We start from the raw sequence: 22443 nt of genomic DNA, 5'->3' as shown, positions 1-22443 counted from the left end.
TGACACCTTTTAAAAAACCAAAAAAAACAAAAAACTAATTACTTTCTACTGTCCCTTTTAGAGATGCCTAAACTGTGTGTGATTTAGGTCACTGGGCCACTGAAAATAGTTGGTGTAATGTATTGAACTGAACCTTGACTACAATTAACAGTGTTGGCTTCTCCTCCTGACGGAGTACTGTTGCTGGCTTTCATCCAAATTGTGGTCTGAGGGAATGATGGGAGCTGAGGGAACACAGGACAGGTGGCCAAACTGTCCCAAAGAGAACAACCTCTCCCTTCTTGGCTACTCCTAACAGCCTCGCTATTCTCCTTGGAATTCCACCTCAGAAGCTCATGACTTTTGTGTCTCCTTCTGCCATTGATCTCGCCACAGGTGCTCTCTGTTGCCGCTTTTGAGCATGGCCAAGATGACATAAAAAAATAGAGCAACATAGCCTTTATTTTTCGCGTGTGCCAAAACTGTTGTCCCGGGAGCATTTCCCCCACTTCCTTGTTTTGTTATCCTGCTACTGTGACAGTTATCCCGCTACTGTTATCGTCATTAATTATCTGTCTACACTAGACTGTGAGCTCCTTGAGGCTGGGACCTTGTCTTTTAAAATGCCATGCACACCTGCAGTTTTATATATAAGCCTCTCAGACCCACCTAAACTGAGATTTTCATTGAAAGGGAAACCACTGCACAATTTAGTACCCCTGAAATGTAGGTCTTGTTTAAAATTTTTTTGTTGAAAGGCCAATATTAATAGAAATGTTGACATAAAATTAAAAACAAATGCAAGGGAAACTGTTTTATAATTCGTACCTTCCTCTGCACAGGTTGTAGCCCAAAGACAGAAGTTTAGGCCAGTGCATGCACCAGAAAGTGAAACTGCCCAGGCTGGTTTTTACTGTCCCTAGCTGACTGAAGTGTGCAAAAGTAAACTGATGCAATGATCATAATGAAGAGATTTGTAAAATTCTTTCCGTTTCTATCATATAGGGGATTGCAGATAATATATGTAATTTTTATGAAGATGATTTTTCTATTGATATATATATCAATCTATATAACTTTTACTTTGACTACCCAAAGTATGTTGGGTTCAGGTGTCCTGTTTCCTTGTGTCTGCAGGGAATTAAGGACTCCATCTGGGGGATCTGCACAATCTCCAAGCTGGATGCCCGAATCCAACAGAAAAGAGAAGAGCAGAGAAAAAGGAGAGCAAGCAGCGTGCTTGCCCAGCGGAGAGCTCAGAGTGAGGAGAGGAAGCTGGAGAAGTGAGTAAAGGAGCTTAAGTGTTAAAGACTTAACAAATTTGTTTGTGCCTTCTCAACCTACCATCTCCTAGGACAGGGAAGACAGAGAATTATTTGTAAGCACAATGGTTCTGACTAGGACTATGGAGGTCCTAAATAACTGGGAAAACAGAAAGTCACACTGAATTGGGAATAATCTGCAAGAACATTTGTTCACATATATAATATTTCAGAGTAGTCCAGATAGGGAATTTGAGGTGTGTGGAGATTTGACATTTAGACTGCTATTTCCCTCTGCACATGTGAGGATTTCCATGCTTACCCCTCCATGCATTGGGATGAAAATATGCCCCTTAATAGTAGGAACCTACTGACTGAAGGTCCATGGGGTCAGAATCTCTCTGAAATACTTTCCAATTAAAACTGGATTCATGAGCCAACTGTCATTGAAACAGAAAGGTAACAAATGTAAAATGGATTAAAGGAGATACACTTTTTACATAAGGCACCTGTGGCAGTGACTTCCACGAGATATCATTCAGGCCAAGAGCTTAGAAAGATTCAAAAATTGTATATGGTTAATGGGAGAGGACTAAAAAATAGAGTTATAAACCCTCATGCATCAAGACATAAGCCAATTCAGAACACGGATTTTTACATATCCCTCTGAAGCATCTGGTACTGGCCACTGCTGGAGAAAGGACACTGACCTGGTGGGTAATTAGTCTGATCCAGTGCCTGTATTCTGTGACTGTCTTACAGAAGAGATATTGTATGCAGTGCTGGCAGTTGTGGGATTTGGGAGTAAGCTTTCCACATACAGTTCTGCCATCACACTTCAGAAATTTGCAGGGCTCTCTTAGTCCTGTCCTGGGCATCCAAAACAACTGTTGTTTCACAGTCATACCATGTTCTTCAGTGATGTGGAAGAAACATCCACTAAGGACTAGGAAGAGATCCTCAAATTTATTGCCACTTGTGACCAAAACAGGATTTCTACCTTGGGTGTCTAGTCTCCAAATTACGGTAGCACTTGTTCTGGCTTCTCTGGTGAGGGTTAGGTTTATTTTTGTACCTAAGGCATGGATTCAACCTCTTTGTTAAATCAGTTAATTTGCGTTAATTTTTACTTTATAAAAAGTCAGTCTTTTAAGAAATAGCACCATATGCCTGTCTTTTTGTTGTTGTTGCCCTGAATGATTTTAGTTATCGAATAAGGCAACTCTTCAGACTTTCCAGACAGTTAATGTACTGAAATCTCATGGATTAGCTGCATTTGAATAATTATTTTAGGATTAATGGTCATATTTTACTATTATTCTTCATAATAAACTTTCTACAGCAGAGACTGATGAATAAAGTTCTACAGAGGTTCCCATAGAACTGCCCTCTTTCAAAAAGGCCACTGCCTTCCAGATTTCCCCAAGAGAGATAAGGGAAGAGGATGGCCCCAGAGAACATAGAGCACCAAAGAACCTTAACTCTGCTCTGTGGTGATAGCATAGACTCAGAGCTATAGGGTTAAAAGGGACCACAAGGGTCATCTAGTCAAAGTTTTAATTATTGAACGTGTCTTTAAAAATCAGTTTAATGTAACCTGGGACTGCAGATACATCATCATCACTCCTATAACCGCACTGGTCACTGGGGCACCATCATTGATAAACAATCAACCAATTGTCTCCACCCCTGACGATTGCGTGTCAATGCTTGAGTCTCCGCAAAGTCCATTCCTGTCTGCTCTTTTATGTCGTCAATCCATCTCTTCTTCTGTCTACCTCTTCTTCTCTTCCCCGTACTGTTCCTTGGAGGATGATCTTGGATAGGCCAGATGATCTTGTTACATTGCTGTACCACTTCAGCTTGCGCTTCTTCATGGTCGTCCGGAGGTCTTCATATGACCCAGCGCACTGGGTGATGACGTTGCGGACCTCTTCGTTAGTGACGTGGTCAAAGTAGGAGATGCCCGGGATTTTATGAAAGTATCTTATCTCTACTACCTGTACTTTCCGTTCAAGTTCTGCCGTAAGGGTCCATGTCTCACACACAGAAAAATGGAAATGACTAGCGCGTGCAGCCGTTTCAGTTTGGATTCCAGGGAGATGTTCTTGTTCCTCCAAATAGGCTTTAGCTTTGCCACTGTTGCTGTTGTTTGCACAGTTCTTGCCAGAATTTCTGCCTTTAATTCTTCATCAGTGATGATTGTCCCCAAATAGTTGAGCTGTTTCACTGTCTCGAGCTCTTGTCCACTGACAGTGATATGTGATCTGATCCCATTTGTCATCAGCTTGGTTTTCTCTGCACTGATTTCCGTGCCGTATTTTGCGGAGGTTTCATCCAGTCATTTCACAAGGTTGGCAAGTTCATCTTTGCTACCTGCCAGGCCGTCAATGTCATCAGCGAACCGAAGGTTTGAGATTGTTTGCTCCCCAATGCTGACTATGCATATGTGATCTTCTAGGGCATCAGTCATTATGCACTCCAAGTAGATGTTGAACAGTATGGGCGAAAGAAGGCAGCCTTGCTGGACTCCAACTGTGGTGCGAAACCACTCTCCTATTGTGCCATTGACGAGAAATGCACTGCTGGCCTTGGCATACAGTTGTTTAATGGTAAGAATAAGCTTACGACCAACATTGTACTTCTTCGTGGTTGCCCAGAGAGCTTTGTGCCATACTCTGTCAGACGCCTTCTTGAAGTCAACAAAGACGTGGTAGACGTCCTGCTGGTGTTGTAAGTACTTCTCACACAGAACACGAAGGTTGAAAATCTGTTTTGTGGTACTTCTTCCAGCACATTCTTCAGCGATGATAATTCTCCGCTTGTGGCTTCAGTCTGTTCAATATGACTTTCGACATCACTTTGCTGGGATGGCTAATTAAGCTTATGGTCTGGTAATTTTGACACAGCTGCAGGTTGCCTTTTTTTGGCAGAGTGATGAGTAGTGACTGTGTTCACGTGGAGGGCCACTCACCATTCTGCCAGATCTTGTTGCAGATCTTGGTGAGTACATCTATTACTATTTCTCCTCCGAATTTCATCATTTCGGCTTGGATGTTATCAATACCTGTAGCCTTTCTGCTCTTGAGTGATTTCACAGCTGTCTCCACTTCTTCATGCAGTATTGGAAAGACATCCTCCTCTGTTGAATCTGGGCTGTCTAGGACACTAGGATCTCCATGTGTCTGGTGGTTGTATAGATCAGAGCAGTAGTTTATCCACCTATTGATGATGTCCCTTTCTTCTGTAAGACTGTTCCCTTCTTTGTCTTGAATTACGTTAGCTTTGGTCCATCTTTCCTTCTTCAGATCTTTTACAACCTGGAAGGCTCGTTTGCTATTTTTATTGTATTTTAGAGCATTGTTTTTCTATCTGTATCTCCTTGGTCTTCTTCATTCCTTTCTTGATCTTTCTGCCAATCGTTCTGTATTTATCAGCTCCCTCAGTGCTGTTCTTGTCTCTCTTGAGCTCTCTTCCAATGTCACATATTCTAGTGTTTCATTTGTGACCCAAGGTTTTGTCTTCTTGTGGTGTTTCCCAAGGATGTCCATTGCAGTATCATTCATTACAGTATTGAAATGATGTTTCTACGTCTTCCTCTAGAGCAAGCAGCGGGGCAAATTTTCCGCCAGTCATTGCTTGGAATGACTCTGCAATGCTTCGGACTCCAAGTCTTTCTAAGTCAAACTTGATTCTGGTGAGCTTTGGCCTGATGATTTTTCCTTAGCCACAGCCAAAAGCATAGCATCACAAGGTCGAGATCACTTCCAATATCCACACAGTGGATGCTCCTTGTTTTAGCTCTATTGATCCCAGAACGAAATCGGTTTTGCATCATGATGTAGTCGATCTGACTGTGAGGTAGGCTATTAGGTGCATGCCACATTGATCGTCTGGATGCTTTATGTGCTCCTAATGTGTTTGCAAGAACCAGATTGTTATAGCTGGCAAACTCCAAGAGTCTCAGTCCTCTCTCATTGGTTACTGCATCACAGAAAGGGCCACAGTAATCTCGCCAATCTGCCTGTGCGCCAGTACCCACTGTAACATTCCAATCTCCCTGTACAATCAGGATATTTTTCTTGTGTACCTTACAGATGTCTTGGCGCTGATTGTAAAAAACTTCAATTTGCTCATTGTCATAGTCTGTTGTAGGGGCGTAGACTTGTACCACTGTGATACTGAACGGTACTGCCTTAGATGGATGGAAATAAGCCGGCTGGATATTGGGCGGCCTCCAAATCCTGAATTCTTGATACCTTTCTGCACAATAAATCCTACGCCGTTGACATGTTTGTCCTCTCCACTTTCCCCTGTGGGTCCGGGGACAGAATAGGCCCACTGCTCCTCCTGCGTGTCGTAAGAGGCGACTAACAGGGGGCTGCCTGGAGAAGGATGGGCTCCGCCAGGTTAGAAATTTGCCCAAGACATACCATACGATGAGCAAGTCAACCTTGTCCATATCGGATTGGTCACAGCCCAGGTTAATAATGACCATGCCATCCGTCTCCCACCAGGGCGGACGTGACAAGTATACTATTGGTGTAACCCCAACAAAGAGGATCCGTGGAAGAGATAACATCACCATAGTCACGTGGAATGTTAGGACATTGAGACAAATAAGGAAGTTGAAAGAACTCGTGTATGAAATGGAACAATACACCTGGCATCTCCTAGGAATCTCTGAGGTCAGATGGAAGAACTTTGGAGAGGCACTAATGGATGAAGGCCATGTACTCTTATTACAGTGGAGAGACTACAGATACAGTTATGCACTAATCATAATTGAATAGTCACTGCATGGATGTTTTAACTGTGCATTTCCATGCCTTAACATGTTTGGATTTTTGAATTGAACCTTTAACTTTGAATTTCCTGGATTTCTAATGCTTGTTTTTGGAATAACAACAACATCCTTGTAAAGTCTTTTACTCTAAATTACTGATATATAATCTCAATTTTAATTCCATTTTAAAATAGTTTCTGCTGGGAATTAACAGTATGTTGAAATGGACTTTCTGATACAACAGCATTAGTTTTCTATAAGCGTTGAAAAATTAACTTGTGTGTTGCAGTGAGCATATGTCATGAGTTTGTGTGGTGAATTGTTGGAGCATTACAGTGCTGCTGATTTACCAACTTAATTCTAGTAATAGAATTTATGATTCTAGATATTTTGAAGGCACCCAGCACATTTCTTCTTTAAGTTATTGTATAAAAGTGGTTCTCAGTGACCCAGGATGCTGGGGATAATTTGCTTTGAAGAGAAGTAGCTACAGTGATACAGTCTCTCATGCATGTGTATTATTGCTCTCCAGTGAACCTCGGATAGTAAGCCGGATTTTTCAATGTTGTGCATGGAATGGAGGCGTATTCTGGGTAAGTGTAATTTTTTTTATTTCCTAATTTAAAAATTGAAGCACCAGTTTAAACCAGTGCACTGCTTCAGTGCTTTTGTGGTTTCAGAGGTGATCTGTCAGGTTGGCTGCCTGGCTAAGATGGAAGGCATTATGAATTGAGAGAAACCAGTAAGTTTCTAAGTTTTGATGTTTTATATAAAGGGGGACCCTCCTTAAAATATATAATTGAGCTACTGTATTCCCTAAGCAGACCATTATATTAATCTGGAGTCTGTTTCTCAAGTTCCTAATGCTGCTTGTTCGCCTGCTGATCAAATGAAATCTGTAGTGCTGCTCCACTGAATCGAATAGTACATTTACTCCGGTCAGCTTTCCAATAGGTGTTAATGAGTTTGATAGGGTTTATTCATGATTGTAGTAGGCATTTTGCAGGCTAATAAATCACTTGTCTCTTTTCATCTTCCATTAGACTTTGTCCTGATGGGTGAGGAACTAACATGGAAATGTTGAAAGGAAACAATTCAATTATATATTTTGGTTGTATTTAAGTAGAGGAGCGATCTTTCAGCGCTTTGCATTGATGGATCATAGTGTTTAATGTTTAATAGATGGTAGGCAAACATTTTGCTGTTAATAGAGAATGCACAATGTCTACATGAAATATCACTTTAAATCAGTGTTTATGGATCTTTGTCACTGTAGATGAAAGTTATTGCCCCATCTGATGCAGAGGTGTTTAGGTGCCAAATATGAAACAGCCTCTCAGTTTGCCAAAGCCATTCAGCATGGCAATGGCAGTGCAGTCAGACAAGATGGTACTTTTAGTAGGGTTCCTGCAGGAGATGGACACGTGGAGGCAGTTGAGAGTCTCTGGAGTGATTGCAGATTGGGTTGATGGATAGAGATAAGAGTAATAGAAGTGAACATTTAAGTGTCATTAACAAAACCACTTTTATGGTTTCCTTGTTTCCTTTTTCCTTTAGCTTAGTCTCCTCTTGTTTTACCGAGTATTTATACCTGTACTTCAGTCAGTCACAGCACAGATAATTGGTAAGTACATAATTTGTTTCTGTAAAGAGTGCTAGGACATCAGCTCTCCTCAGGGTAAATAATTATCAGTATCTGTGTAGAAGACTAAGGCGACACTACTGCCAAGTGCCCCTACATCCTGCCTCTCCATCCTTGAGTTATTTCCCTCTCTCAAGTCTTTAACTGAGAGCAAAATCCTTAGACGGGGTGGCCACGCTGAGCCTGAGAAGGAGCCAGAATTTACCAATGTACATTGCCAAAGAGCCACAGTAATACGTCAGCAGCCCCCATTAGCTCCCCCCTGCTCCCAGCACCTCCCACCCACCAGCACACCTGCCGATCAGAGCCTCCCGTTCCCTCCCCATCAGCTGTTCCATGGCATGCAGGAGGCTCTGGGGGTGGGAGGGGGGGAGCAAGGGCATGGCAGGCTCAGGGGAGGGTGTGGGAAGGGGTGGAGTGGGGGCAGGGCTTGTGGCAGAGCCAGGGGTTGAGCAGTGAGCACCCCGCTCCCAGGATATTGGAAAGTTGGCACCTGTAGTTCCAGCCCCAGAGTCCATGCCTGTACAAGGAGCTGCATATTAACTTCTGAAGAGCCGCATGTGGCTCTGGGGCCACAGGTTGTCACCTCTGTCCTTAGAAATTCTGAGCCTCGCAGCTCCCACTGACTTGAGTGAGGGATGTGAGGACTCAGTACAACTCAGGATTTGACCTACTCAGTGTGGGCTGTGCCCTCCTCTTCCTGTGTTTTTCATGCATTAATGCTGCCATATCCTCTTTAGTGAACTGACTCAGATCAAAATTTTTAAAACTATCTATGGGATTTGGATGCTCAGGTCCCATTAAAATTAATGAGAATTGGACATCCACATTCCTTACCTTTTTGAAAATCTCAGCCAGATTTTCTTTTTCTTGTTTTTCTGTTGTGAAAACTGACACGTAAGCCTTAAAAAGCACACTTGGACAAAGTTAAACAATGTTCCAGTGACTTGATTAGCATGGCTTGTATCAGATAGAAAGATTGATGGGCAATTCTGCTAACAGACGGGGAAACGGGGAAGACCTTTTTTTGGAATGCTGTTTTAGTATTAAGCTAGTTACATAAGAACCTCCAAACTAGGTCAGACCAAAGGTCCATCTAGCTCAGTATCCTGTCTTCTGACAGTGGCCAGTGCCGGTGCCCCAGAGGGAATGAACAGAACAGGGAATGATCCAGCAATCCATCCCCTGTCGCCCATTCCCAGTTTCCCAGTTATTGTTTCTCCATGTGGGAATCCTGCTGCTGTTTATAATTACTTTCATTTAAATACTGTTCAGAGTGAATTTCTCACAAGCTGTACATACTCCTCTTTATTGGGGGTGTAGCTTCTCATAGAGTTCACAATATGTAACATAGAAAGTTACCATTAGACATGGGATGAGTTGTTTTTTAATTGGTGTATTCTCTGACCAGCCAGTAAAGTCTAAAGCTGTTAACACTTTTTATCCCAGACAATTCATTTTATATTTTGGAAGAGTCCTAATTTAAATGTTGTAAAGTGCTTTTTAAGTTAAGTGGCATGGATTGCAAATGCTATGTATTACTAATCACACTGACAGGAAAAGTCTCCACTCATTTTCATGATCCTCATATTCTTCTTAAAACCATTGAAATTAAGCATTAATACTGAAAGCAAATGTAAAATCCAACATGTTAAAACTCAGTGCATGTGAATAGTAACATGTATTGAACTGTGGGGGTGAATGCCAGGAGGAGTTGGGGGTGTGCCTCTTAGTGTCAGTGGAAGTCTGTTTGTTAGCAGTGTGATACAGTCACATTGCTTCCAGTTTTCTGTCATACGAGGAGGAGCTTCAGCATAGATCCAGGACAGCCACAGGCATGCCCAATAAGTGCTGACGTGAGGCAAGCTAGAAGTAGGGCTGCCAAGCGTTTTTGGGCTTGGAGAACACTGAAAATACAGGAAAAACTGATCTTCGGTTGCTTTGTCCCTGAGTAAGTTCTTCTCCCATAACACAAACACATACAGCAAAGCTCCAACTATCTAAACAAAGAACTTTTTGGGAAGAAAGGGAGATACAGTCAGTGATATTGACTGTTTAATTTTTGGGAGGTCCTCTAGCACTACAGTGATGGACGCCATATAAGTACCTAAACAGGCAAATGTCTTACCCTTACCCTATGTCTCCTGACCTGTCTGTGTCTCCCGTCCTCTAGTTCTGTTTTGTTTAACACTGTTTCTCTTTTTCTTTGTCTCCTACCCTCTTCTCTCTTGCCTCCCCCCACATCTCTGTCCACCTCCTTTCCCTCTTGCTGACACTCTCTACCCTTTTGCCTTACTCCATTCTGTCCTTTTACTCTCATCTCTGTCCCTTTCTTCCTGTTGCTGGGTCATCTTTCCCCACTGTTCAGATGTCTGGTCTGCTCATGATGTGCATGCTGTAATTGTTGCTTCTTTTTCCCTTTTCCCACTCTGAGTGTTCAGGGAGAGCAGGGACCAGAATGCTGATTAGAGCGAGCACTTGAGGAGCAGATAGGTCAGGGAATCTCGCTACAAGTATTAGAAACCTCTTACAGAGTTATCCGTCAAAACAAAGGAGAACCCTATTTTTTTCCTGGGTGTTCTGGGCCTCTCTTCTCCTGAGAACCAAAACACACAGCTTTGATAACATCTGTTCAAAACAGTATTTGAGTATAGGCGAGAGCTGTCTGTCTTCCCATGTGTCTGCTGCATGACATGTTAGTTGCGGAATGCTTTCTCTTCCCATCCATATACGTTTTCAGCAAATAAGTGTCAAAGCCGGAAACCTTATTCCTAATGATGGAAGAGGAAACTATGTTCCTGCTTATACCACAAGAAATCGAAAGCCATTGTTTTTGAACCAGTAGGATGCTTTTTGGCAGTCCCAAAGCAAATGTTCCCATAGGATTAACCACTGGTTCCCTATGGAAGTACTGCAGCTAGGATATTATTAGAAGTAAATAAAGAGCAGGTGCATGAAAATGGGTCTGTAAAGAAGGGAAGTAGGAAATGGCCCTTCCTGGTTTTATCTATTTCCCTTTTTGTAGTAGGACCAGACTATCACCTCTGTACAAAGGAGGCTGCTATTAGCTATTTCTCCATTGTAACCGTAGGTTGTGCAGTCTGAAATGAAGAGAATCCCATGTGCATGTTGCTGATAGGGACTGTATTCTTATTTTGAAGGTGACCCCTCACTACATGGTGATGTCTGGTCCTGGCTGGAATTTATCCTCACCTCTATTTTCGGTGCCCTTTGGGTCCTTCCTCTCTTTGTGCTCAGTAAAGTCGTCAATGCCATCTGGTTTCAGGTAGGTGAGGAGGATGCGGAACAGCCCTCAGTAGCTATGGGAGCAGGAGTTCACATTAAACAAGTGACATAGCATATGCTAGGTTTCAGAGGAACAGCCGTGTTAGTCTGTATTCGCAAAAAGAAAAGGAGGACTTGTGGCACCTTAGAGACTAACCAATTTATTTGAGCATGAGCTTTCGTGAGCTACAGCTCACTTCATCGGATAAATTGGTTAGTCTCTAAGGTGCCACAAGTACTCCTTTTCTTATAGCATATGCTGTGTTTCGGGTGGGTCAGTTAAGACCAGAGAGCAAGAGTACAACCCACAGCCTCCTTTATTTTTCGTATCGATGGTGGCCAGTCAGACTGAGATGGAACATTGCATACTGGAACAAGTAGCCTCCACAGACTGGCACCTCTGTAAATGAGCCGTAACCTGCTTTATTTCGTAAGGTCTTCTGGGCCAAACAAGCTACTAGTGTGGCCCTTATTTGGACAACATGTGGACGGCCATGTGCTCTGTTCTGTATAATGCCATAAAAGGAACATTTCTGCATAAAGGTTATTGTTCCAGATGTGTTGAGTGTGTTGGCAGGTGCACTGTGGAATATGTGCACTGTGTTTCATGATGGTGGAGAGATGGCTTGCTGCTTTTTGGGAGAAATCATCACTGTTATGTGATTGGCAATATGTTTGGAAAATACGCAGTGGAGACAGCATGGTGATGTGATTAGAGAAAGGGACTGGGAGTCGTGAGACCTGAGTTCCAGTCTCAGCTCTGCCACTGGCTTACTGAATGACTTTGGACTCTGTGCCTCAGTTTCTCCATTTGTAGCAATGGGGTTAATGATACCCAGGTTTCTAAAGTACTCTGAGCACCTTGAATGAAAAGTGCAAACCCTTATTACTGTGTCTAATAAGCTGCTGAGCTAAAGCTGTTACTGCATCAGTAAGAAAACAAGATTGCACCCTGAAAGTGTACTCAGTGGAATCTGCATGCTGACTGCAGATCAGTAGCGCAGTCACTCGTGTTAATTGTCTTTGTAAATTCGTTTCCCTGAAATGTTTCTCTGTTTCAGGACATAGCAGATTTGGCATTTGAGGTTTCCGGAAGAAAGCCCCAGCCCTTTCCCAGTGTCAGTAAAATCATTGCTGACATGCTATTTAACCTCCTCCTGCAAGCACTGTTTCTCATCCAGGTGAGATTAGACCTATCTTGGGTTCTGTATCTGGGTCAGTAGAGAACCAAGTGCATATTAGCTGTGAAATGCTGAGGGGGAGATGCCAAACCATTCTGCTGTTCGAATGCAGCTGTTGGCATTAGTGGCCGCCTTGGAAGAGAGAGAGCCTCTTGGCTGGAGTGGGGAGCTGTGACCAGGAGACTGTTATATGCAGAAAATTGTGGTCAAATTGATTGGTGTTCCCAAAGTGACAGGATGAGCTTTGCTAGAAGGAAGGTGGGGTTCGGATGGTTCTGTTGGAGGGCGGGAGAATAAAATTAAAACTACAAGAAAGCAAGGTCCTCTCTAATTGTGCTCCCCTATCACTTGCTAGGGTAAAGATAAAAGTATTGTGTCCCTGCTGTGCTGTACAGAAATCCACCACTGCAGAAAGCAAACTCAATCAATTTCTTCTCTTCCTCTGCAGGGGATGATTGTGAGCCTTTTCCCAATTGATATCATTGGCCAGTTGGTTAGCCTCCTGCACATGTCGCTGCTCTACTCCTTGTACTGCTTTGAATACCGCTGGTTTAATAAAGGTTAGTGCTACCCTTCACTTCCAAGGCTAACAGCGTGTGTCTGGGGACATTCTGCATTGCTGGGAATATTTTAAATGCATAAGCTTCCCGATAGGAGGACAATCCAGTTTCAAACACATTTTATCCAGACAAGTAACTTGGGATGTTTCCAAGTGATCTCTCTCTCTGTCACCCTTCCTCCTCCCTCACCTCAAGAGTATGGAATATGAGCCTCTCTTTAGAGAATGAATCTCTGCTGTATTTGCAAATTTGTTTTTTCAGAGCATTAAACCTTACTAGGCTGATCGATTTATTGTGCTGTTTACACGAGAGGGATTTGACTAGGAGATGATTTTCACTTGTACTATTCTAATAAATGGTCTCGCCTGTTTATCCATATTTGGATGTTAGTGTCCCAGTAATGGGCCTGAGTATAGGAGCAGAGGTGTTGCCCAAAGATGAGACACGTCAATAAGATGGATAAAACAGAGCAGCACCCCAAAGCACCTCACAGTTGGGAGTGAGATCCTGCTGTTAGGGGGACTACATAGGCAATGGATCAACCATACCACTTGTGGTCCAAGAGACTGTTCTATTGAGAGAGAGGAATGTTGGCTGCAACACTGGCATGTTATCCCTGACTTTCTTTAGAAGGTGCTGTGGGAACATTTCCACCTGAAACAGTCACCAGAGATGGGCAGATGGGACTTCAGCATCTTGTCTGAAGTCTGGCACCTCTGACATCTCAGCCAATCCTTCTCTGGTGCATGCTCCATTGTAGTGTGAATCCAAATCCTGATAGGGATCTTGACTCCACCCCTTTCTGGCATCAAGGTGTGAGAGCAGCACAGACACATACATCATTTCACAATCCATTGAACACTGGCTGAGAAGGGGCCACTATAGATGACTTACTGCCCTTCTCTGTTTTTCTGTGACTGAATGCTCTGGTTGTGCTGTGCTGAATCTCTTGCCTGCCTATTCACTGAGGCTATAGCAGAGATGAGAAATAGTCACATGGTGTTTGAAGCAGGGCAGGGAAGATGAGTAGAATAATAAACATTTGTTTGAGGGCCAGATGCAGTCTGAAATTCTCCTGGTGGTTCTCACTTGAAAGCCTTGGATTTGGTCCCTGTCTGACTTGGTTTGCAGCGTACCATAGAATTCTTAGTTCCAGGGAAAAACAAGGTTCTCTTGTATAGTGGTTTTTCAGCTCCAAATATTTTTCACTCCATGAAATTAAGTCCAGGAACTAAATCCAAAGAGGCAATCTTACCATCATTGGAACAATCTGAATTCTAAATTCAGCTAGAGAAAAAACACTAGAAGAAAAGAGAACTTCCATTTCTGATGCTAGAGCTCTGGATTGGGAAGGAGCCTGATGATGAATGTCAGGTAGGCCCAGCCACCTCTTGCTTTGTAATGCACATATTCAGACATGCAGAACATGAACATTTACTTGTCTCTCACACCTATGGTAAAATTGTTTTAATTGTTTAATCTTCTCCAGCAAAGGTAATAGAAGAAAAAAGAAATGATGGTATCTTTTTCCTTTCAGATTAGAGAGAGATGCCTTGAAAACTTGTGCTGACAAAAGATCCCATGTTACTTTTCACAAGAGGAGTGTTAGTTCAGTTTTCCCAATTGGAATAACTTAATTTTGCCACCTACCTTCAACTATTAGTGAAGTTTCAGCCGAACATAGCGTTATTTTGTATCACACCATACGTTGCAGGCCATTTTAGGCATAAAAATACAGGAAGTTCATAATCTAAATTAGATTCTTCATTTAACACCGTAAGTGTTCTGTATTTTTACAGTCCACTGATAAATTAGTGCCACATTTATTCTAAATGTGTCTGCATTTAAAGGATGGTAGATGTGATTTTTATCAAGGGGAAAAACCGTTACAAGAAAGTTTAAAAAAAGCAGTGGGGAAGAAGGTAGAAACCTATTATTTTTTTAAAAAGCATAGTCCTCCATATTTTAATTGAGCTGACCAGCTTTTCTGAGGTTAGTCTTTGAAGTCTTGATGTTATCTAAACTTGGAGTTTAATCAACTGCTATTTGTCTTGTGCCTTTTGTCTTACCAACTCAATGGGTCCAGTAAACCAAGTTTATATTCTGCTTTTTACTACAAAAGTGGCAAAACAATTAGGTTTTTACACTCTGAAGAACATCTCTGTTTCTATGGTGTTGTAAATCAGGGATCCCTTGTCAGATTTTATTGAAGCATGATAGAAAAATTCTACTGTCGTCTCAGGCTTCACATACCACTTTTGAGGCTGATGTCTTTTGTTTGTGGATTTTATAGGGTAGAGCCAAAATCTAATTTATAATAGAAACTTGTTTGCAACCTTAACTATGGAATGGCCAATACAGCTCCCTTATGTAGTTTATAAATTACTTTGGGATCATTCAGGATGCCTGGCACTCTAGAAATGTGAGATTTAGTGACAACACATGCTCTTTATCCCAAACTTTCCTGCCTTAGTTCCTTAAATTTCTGTACATTAACTTGTGTTTTTATTAGGAATTGAAATGCATCAACGGTTATCCAACATTGAGAGGAACTGGCCCTATTACTTTGGATTTGGTTTACCACTGGCTTTTCTCACTGCAATGCAGTCTTCTTACATCATCAGGTGACTTCAACTGTAAATTGGGAGCACTGGGCGTTTTTGCTTTGAGGGTGATGAATGCAGAGGTAACATGTCCCCCCAAATACCACCCAAAATTCCCACCCTCCAAGATACCACCAACCCCTGCAGATCAGAGGAGTATATCTGCTTCCACAGCACCATAGGGAAATAGCTCTGCTAATAAGTAGTTGGAGGGGAAAGTACATTGAGGAATAAGGAAGGTTTTTCCATTAAAATCAGAAATGTAGTGCAGATTCTTCCACCGAACTACCATACAACTATGAAACATATTTGGATAGTAGAATCTCCCCTACTTCCTGCCTCACTGTATTGACCATTCTGGAGGCACAGTGGCTGGGAAAAGCTTATAAATCCTCTCACTGCTCAGAAATCATCTCTTTGCTGAGATGATGTCATTGCTGTTTGCTTTATGATTTCTCGTCCTGCTCTGATTCTGCTGTAACCTTTTCCCATACGGTTGGAATACTCTTACAGATGGAGCCAACATTAGTGGCATGTTTTCTCTTATACTTAAAATGTAGAGCAGTAAGCAGAGCTAGCAGGGGCCACGATTTATTGATGCAGACAAGCTTCTCTGTGATGAGCTGCATTTCTAACTGTGTCAGCCCTGCCTAAGGTGACACTGAGACAGCATATATGTGGGAGGTAAAATCCAATTCCAGTGTCAAGCTGTGTATCTGTCTCTTCTTCTGAAAGTTCACTGAATACTTACTCTTAAAAGAACACTGTAGTGGATCCCCAGCAGGGAAGGGTTTAAGCATGCCCAGATTCTATTGGAGTTACTTGTCCTTTATTTACATTGTTGATTCCGCACCTTTTACTCGTCTTCCATGTGACTGAGATTGTCTCATTTAAAGCTGCGGTGAAGTGCTGATGGTTGCAGTAGTAGTCCCGTGAAGCCCACAGCAATCTCTGTTTAATATGCAGATGCAGCCTATGGAAGCTACATGATACTCTCTCTTGATGTGAGCTGCTGGAAAATGTTGTCTCTGCACAATGTGTTTCCTTATTAAATATTGTGACTGGTGTCATCTGCTCCATTTATATAAATTCAGTGTGGCCCTTGGTTGGGCTGTTTGATTTCCCGTGTGTTTAAAGGTGCTTCATTTCATCCTTCTCCAGTCCCTGCGAAGGGATGTCCTGAAATCAGCTTCCATTGCATGGGAGGTCATTTTCCTGTGTAACCTTATTATGACACCAACCTATAGTAATTGGCTTTTTGCTCAATATGCCGTCTTCTCTTTGCAGTGGCTGCCTGTTCTCCATTCTTTTCCCTCTGTTTATCATCAGCGCCAATGAAGCAAAGACACCTGGGAAAGCATAGTAAGTATTTTCCTTAGGAAACTCAGAGTTGATTTTAATTAACATGATAATGCTAGATGCAGGATGAACTGACACTCGAATCTGTGACCTAAAACAGGGCTTTAGCAGTACTGTGCTTGGTAAGTCAGGGGATGCCCATGTACATCTCTGAAGATATTGGTCATGTAATGATGAAAGGTTGGGACACCTTGATTAATTTAAAATAGAGGAAATTAAACAGAGAGGACATTGTGTTAACACTTCAAAAGGGTGTGTTATTGGTAAGGGAAAGGTTCTCTGCGGTTATTGATAGACCTGCACTGAACTTTAAATCCTCTTACATCACACTCCCTGAGCTGAGTGCGGGTATGCCAAAACCCTGCAATTCCTGGGCAGCCATCAGCTCAGCTCTTATCTGCAACTTCAAGCTTTTCAAGACAGACTTAACCCCAAGGTTGGAATAATTGGGTCTGCTTTGTCCTCCCTACGTAGATACAAGGATGGAATGGAGGCATCCTGCATTTTCCAGGGGGTTTTGATAACTGTGCCTGCATTAGGCCTTTACTCTTCATTACTGTAGAGTGTATCTACTAATCTGTGGGTATGTCTGCACTACGAAATTAGGTCGAATTATAAGAAGTCAGTTTTTTAGAAATCGGTTTTATATATTCGAGTGTGTGTGTCTCCACAGAAAATGCTCTAAGTGCATTAACTCGGCAGAGTGCTTCCACAGTACCGAGGCTAGAGTCGACTTCCGGAGCGTTGCACTGTGGGTAGCTATCCCACAGTTCCCGCAGTCTCCGCTGCCCACTGGAATTCTGGGTTCAGATCCCAATGCCTGATGGGACTAAAACATTGTCGCGGGTGGTTCTGGGTACATATCGTCAGGCCCCCGTTCCCTCCCTCCCTCCATGAAAGCAAGGGCAGACAATCGTTCTGCGCCTTTTTTCCTGAGTTACCCATGCAGACGCCATACCACGGCAAGCATGGAGCCCGCTCATCTCACTGTCACCGTATGTCTCCTGGGTGCTGGCAGACGCGGTACTGCATTGCTACACAGCAGCAGCAACCCATTGCCTTTTGGCAGCAGACGGTGCAATAAGACTGGTAGCCGTCATCGTCATGTCCGAGGTGCTCCTGGTCGCTTCTGTGAGGTCGATCAGGAGCGCCTGGGCAGACAGGGGCGCAGGGACTAAATTTGGAGTGACTTGATCAGGTCATTCTCTTTAGTCCTGCAGTCAGTCCTATTGAACCATCTTATGGTGAGCAGGCAGGCGATACGGATTGCTAGGAGTCCTATTGCATCATCTTCTGCCGGGCAGGCAAGAGATGAGGATGGCTACAGTCCTATTGTACCATCTTCCGCCGAGCAGCCATGAGATGTGGATGGCATGCAGTCCTTCTGCACCGTCTGCTGCCAGCCAAAGTTGTAAAAGATAGATGAAGTGTATCAAAACAAGAAATAGATCAGATTTGTTTTGTACTCATTTGCAAAACCCCCCTCCCCGCCCCCCATCTAGGGGACTCATTCCTCTAGGTCACACTGCAGTCACTCACAGAGAAGGTGCAGCGAGGTAAATCTAGCCATGTATCAATCAGAGGCCAGACTAACCTCCTTGTTCCAATAAGAACAATAACTTAGGTGCACCATTTCTTATTGGAACCCTCCGTGAAGTCCTGCCTGAAATACTCCTTGATGTAAAGCCACCCCCTTTGTTGATTTTAACTCCCTGTAAGCCAACCCTGTAAGCCATGTCGTCAGTCGCCCCTCCCTGTGTCAGAGCAACGGCAAACAATCGTGCATCTGAGTTGAGAGTGCTGTCCAAAGCAGTCACAATGGAGCACTCTGGGATAGCTCCCGGAGGCCAATACCGTCGAATTGTGTCCACAGTACCCCAAATTCGACCCGGCAAGGCTGATTTAAGCGCTAATTCACTTGTCGGGGTAGAGTAAGGAAACTGATTTTAAGAGCCCTTTAAGTCGAAATAAAGGGCTTCATCGTGTGGACGGGTGCAGGTTTACATTGATTTAACGCTGCTAAATTCGACCTAAAGTCCTAGTGTAGACCAGGGCTGTGTTGTGAAGACACTCATTATCCTAGAATATACTAAGCAAAATATCAAAACGGACAAAGGGAGCTTCTTGCTGCACTATTCTGTTAATGTGTTTGTGTGTGTGCGTACGCGTATGTGTGCAAGAGACACCAATTGAGACTTTGGGATTGGAGCTCACAGCATTTGTTCTGTGTTTCAGCCATTTCCAGCTGCGTCTCTTCTCCTTGGTGGTTTTCCTCAGCAACAGACTCTTTCACAAGACAGTTTACCTTCAGTCCACCCTGAGCAGCTCCTCCTCAGTAGATAGACTGCCCTCTCCTCGCTCATCCCCTGCCAAACAGAAGGCTGCTTTGAGGCACTGAACCACAACCAAAGGGGTGTGTGTGTGTGTGTCATCCTTGGCTGCTACATGTGCCCCTGTGACCTAGGGAAGGGCAGGACCCATTCTGCCAAGGGGCTTGTGCATTTCCCCACCAGTCACCATTGTAAGCGCCACTTGGACATTGGTTTTGTGTCACACTGAGAGCGTGGATGGAAATCTCTGGAAAAGTCTGGATTTTTAACACCTTTGTGAGTTTTAAAAAGCCGGGTTCTCTGTGCTTGTTTTATAGAGTGTAACAGACCTGTGCCTGTACTGTTTTGTATACTCTTTTCCTGTGCCATTTCCCTCCATACCCCAGGAAGAATGGTTTTGTAATCCATGTTTTGCTGTAGCTTTGTGGAGCTGATGGGAGTCTTTAAAGTAGATTGCGCCACAACTGTTGGATTCCTCAATGATCATAGTTCTTTGTATATTGTATCTCAGGTCAGGTTTTTGTAATTCTTGCTGTGCTGAAAAGCAGAATTGGAAGACAGACTGGATCATGCTGATCTAGGGGCAAGATCAATTTATACAGAGAGGGGACTCCCGCAGCCCACTATCCAATGAGCTTCAGTCAAGCTCTTTCTGTCAACTGGCAAACTTTGGGTCTTTCGTCAATACAAGACCTGGACAAGTGCCACCTTTCTGTATCCAGGATATATACTGGAGGGCATCAACTTTCATCAGGATGAAGCAAATTCCTAACCTAAACAGCAGAATGTGGTGGGTTTTTTTTAAATCCTGTTTGGAGCTGGTGAAAGCTCCTGAAATTTCAAAGGGAAATTTTATAAACAAGGTCAGGAACTGAAATGGAAACTTACTGAAACACTTTAACTCTGTAGTTGGGTTGTAAGGTTTTTTTAATGTATCTTTTTGTCTCAGCAATCAGATGCTTTTGAAAATTAGTGTCTGCCAGTTTTCCGTGGAGACACCATACATACTGGCGGTATTTAAAAAAAAATTCAAAATTATGAGGTTCCAAACTGTATCCAGACAACACAAGGGAGAACAATCGGTTTCTACTGGACTCATGGGATAACATACAGACCTGGGCTGCACCATTGCCCTGCTTAAAGTAGGTAGTGTGCCTCTTGGGGAAGAGAGAGAGCTTGTTCAATTAACATGAAAGGCCCCAAGTCTGTCGCCATGGCGACACTATCTCTACTGCAATTGTTGTCCCAGCATAGGTGGAATGGTAGTGAGCTGTAGCTCACGAAAGCTCATGCTCAAATAAATTCGTTAGTCTCTAAGGTGCCACAAGTACTCCTTTTCTTTTTGCGAATACAGACTAACACGGCTGTTCCTCTGAAACTTAAGTGATTGTAGCTGCAGTGAAACTGCTTCGTCAGCTCAGGATGTGTGAATTCATGTGCGTGTGTCTGTAAGTCTCTGTGTGTGTGTACTCTGTAGACACAAAGGGAGGGTGAGCAGTCCTGGTTCTAGACAGTGTTCTTCTTGCATGTAACATTTCTGTTTGGCAGAAAAAAAATCTGTGAAATTCAAGAAGCCCTTGGTTTTTCAGAACTGAGGTTGGTCTACAGATAAACTTTTCTCTAGTATTTTCACACTGAAATATTAAACGAAAATGAACAAAAATTCAAAAATTGCAGTGGGTTCTGCCTGAGCACTGAAGTTAATGTTAAGCGGAAAAACTGCATTTTACTGTGGATGGGTCATTCTTAAAGTCTAAATTGCAATCCAGGGACTTTAAGGCTCTACATGTGGGAAGGGTGGTGGGGGAGATTTGGGAAACAGTTCAGTGCAACTTGATACTGGAGGCAAATGGAAATAGAATTTGAACTTCCCTTAAGCTTCTCTAAGGTGCCACAAGTACTCCTTTTCTTTTTTCTAAATAATGTAAATGATTCTCTTGGCTTGCTACAAAGCACTCTCAAAGTAATAGTAGAGAGAGCCACTTCTGGATGTTACGTACTCTCTTCCAGCAAGCTACAGGGAAGAGAAGGGGCAGATTCATATGAGAGTATTTTGAAAATGAACATTTTTGAAAGGGATTGTATACAATCTTATTTTACTGTACAAACAAAACCTAAATGACAATATACTAACCTATTACATTATTGACACAAATCAAGCATTTCAAAGCAAGGAAATAGTTTTGGACACTACATCTGACATTGCCCACTTAATAAGCAACCATACTGTTATCAGGAATTCAAAGATGTGCACATCTTTAACTACACCAGGTGCATGAGTTTTCAAGGAGATTTAACTCCATGGAAAGTTTGAAGGGGCAGTAATGAGCTTGTTTTAAGCCAAAGGGAGGAAGACAAATGATAGACAATTCAGCATTCAGAGCAGGGTAACTTTAATGGCCTGCAACTCAAAAACAGCTTGACTAATTTTGCAAAAACTTCCTTTGTTGCTTTCTGAGTAAACGTGGCAGTTTTCAGATCAAACTGATTTACTAATTCAAAGTTAGATCGGGGCTAAAAGTGGGCAATGGAATGGAAGTTGGTTCCAAATGTAACTGAATGGGCTACTGCCTTTCTCCAATATGCAAACTGTTATACACATCTATTGTTTGATATCACATATATAGATTAACATGGCTATGGGAATCTTCCTTCTTGGGCTAACATGATAAATTAATGATGCCTTAACTGAAATAAACAGCATGGAGGAGAGTTACACTGGGCATGTAACCTAGTACCTTTTCTAGTTTATCATGCTTAAACACGCTTCTTGCTTGAAGGATGCTAGCAAGACTTCCCTGGCCAATGGTACTGGGCTGAAGTCTGGCCACCATCAGCTGGATAGTGGTTGAAGGCTATGAAAGTGACAGGGGTCATTTGAGGGAAACTCCATGTTCTAATATACTCTTTGTTGTGGTCTGAGCTGCATGAGTAGCTTAAGAGTTAATGAAACATAGAACAGCCAGAGAGGTATTCCTGCATTCCTTGCCAGTGTACCAGCCAGCTCCCTCCCTCTACCCGAAATAGCTTTCCAACCATGTTTGGCCTGTCAGTTTTCTGGACAAAAACCTCTGTTCCAGACAAGGCCTGCTGTTTCTTATTCAGCTATGCACCATCAAATGACCAGTGCTGTTTGCAGCTCTGGTCTGCTGATTGACAAAGGAGGCTAAATTCCATAGTGAGCTACAGCACGCACAAGAGGCAGGCAGCAGTAATGCAGTGGAGTTCAGCAAACAAGCTCATTACGAGACTTCCCCTCCCTGCCTAAGCAAACCAGGTCCAAAAGGCTACAAACCCAATACTGTGGGTAGGATTCTTCTCCTCTTAGTGTGGCCTTGTTGACCGCCAGCAGGTCTCGCCTATCTAGGAAAAGGGAGTAGAAGCTTCTCCTTTGTTAGCCTGTCAGTGGAGGCCTTCCATCTTTCTATCCAGCACACTACACAGTGCTGCATTATT

General features: G+C 42.9%; 1 protein-coding gene across 2 annotated transcripts in view; it reads left to right on the top strand.

The window, feature by feature from the left end:
• Positions 1 to 19394, top strand: part of EI24 (EI24 autophagy associated transmembrane protein) — a 38378-nt gene extending 18984 nt beyond the window's left edge. For both annotated transcript variants that reach the window (XM_048827499.2, XM_048827500.2), the window contains exons 3-11: positions 1117 to 1262; positions 6560 to 6620; positions 7585 to 7651; positions 10831 to 10955; positions 12016 to 12135; positions 12584 to 12695; positions 15208 to 15319; positions 16586 to 16660; positions 18893 to 19394. In XM_048827499.2, the coding sequence (XP_048683456.1) occupies positions 1117 to 1262; positions 6560 to 6620; positions 7585 to 7651; positions 10831 to 10955; positions 12016 to 12135; positions 12584 to 12695; positions 15208 to 15319; positions 16586 to 16660; positions 18893 to 19055 (981 nt within the window). In that variant the 3' untranslated portion in view covers positions 19056 to 19394. The remainder of the gene's footprint in view (positions 1 to 1116; positions 1263 to 6559; positions 6621 to 7584; positions 7652 to 10830; positions 10956 to 12015; positions 12136 to 12583; positions 12696 to 15207; positions 15320 to 16585; positions 16661 to 18892) is intronic.
• The last annotated feature ends 3049 nt before the right edge of the window (positions 19395 to 22443 follow it).

The sequence above is a fragment of the Caretta caretta genome, chromosome 22 (genome assembly GCF_965140235.1).
Source record: "Caretta caretta isolate rCarCar2 chromosome 22, rCarCar1.hap1, whole genome shotgun sequence".
Taxonomy (NCBI): domain Eukaryota; kingdom Metazoa; phylum Chordata; order Testudines; family Cheloniidae; genus Caretta; species Caretta caretta.
Note: the sequence above shows the minus strand (reverse complement) of the source record. Positions and strands in the feature narration are given on the sequence as shown.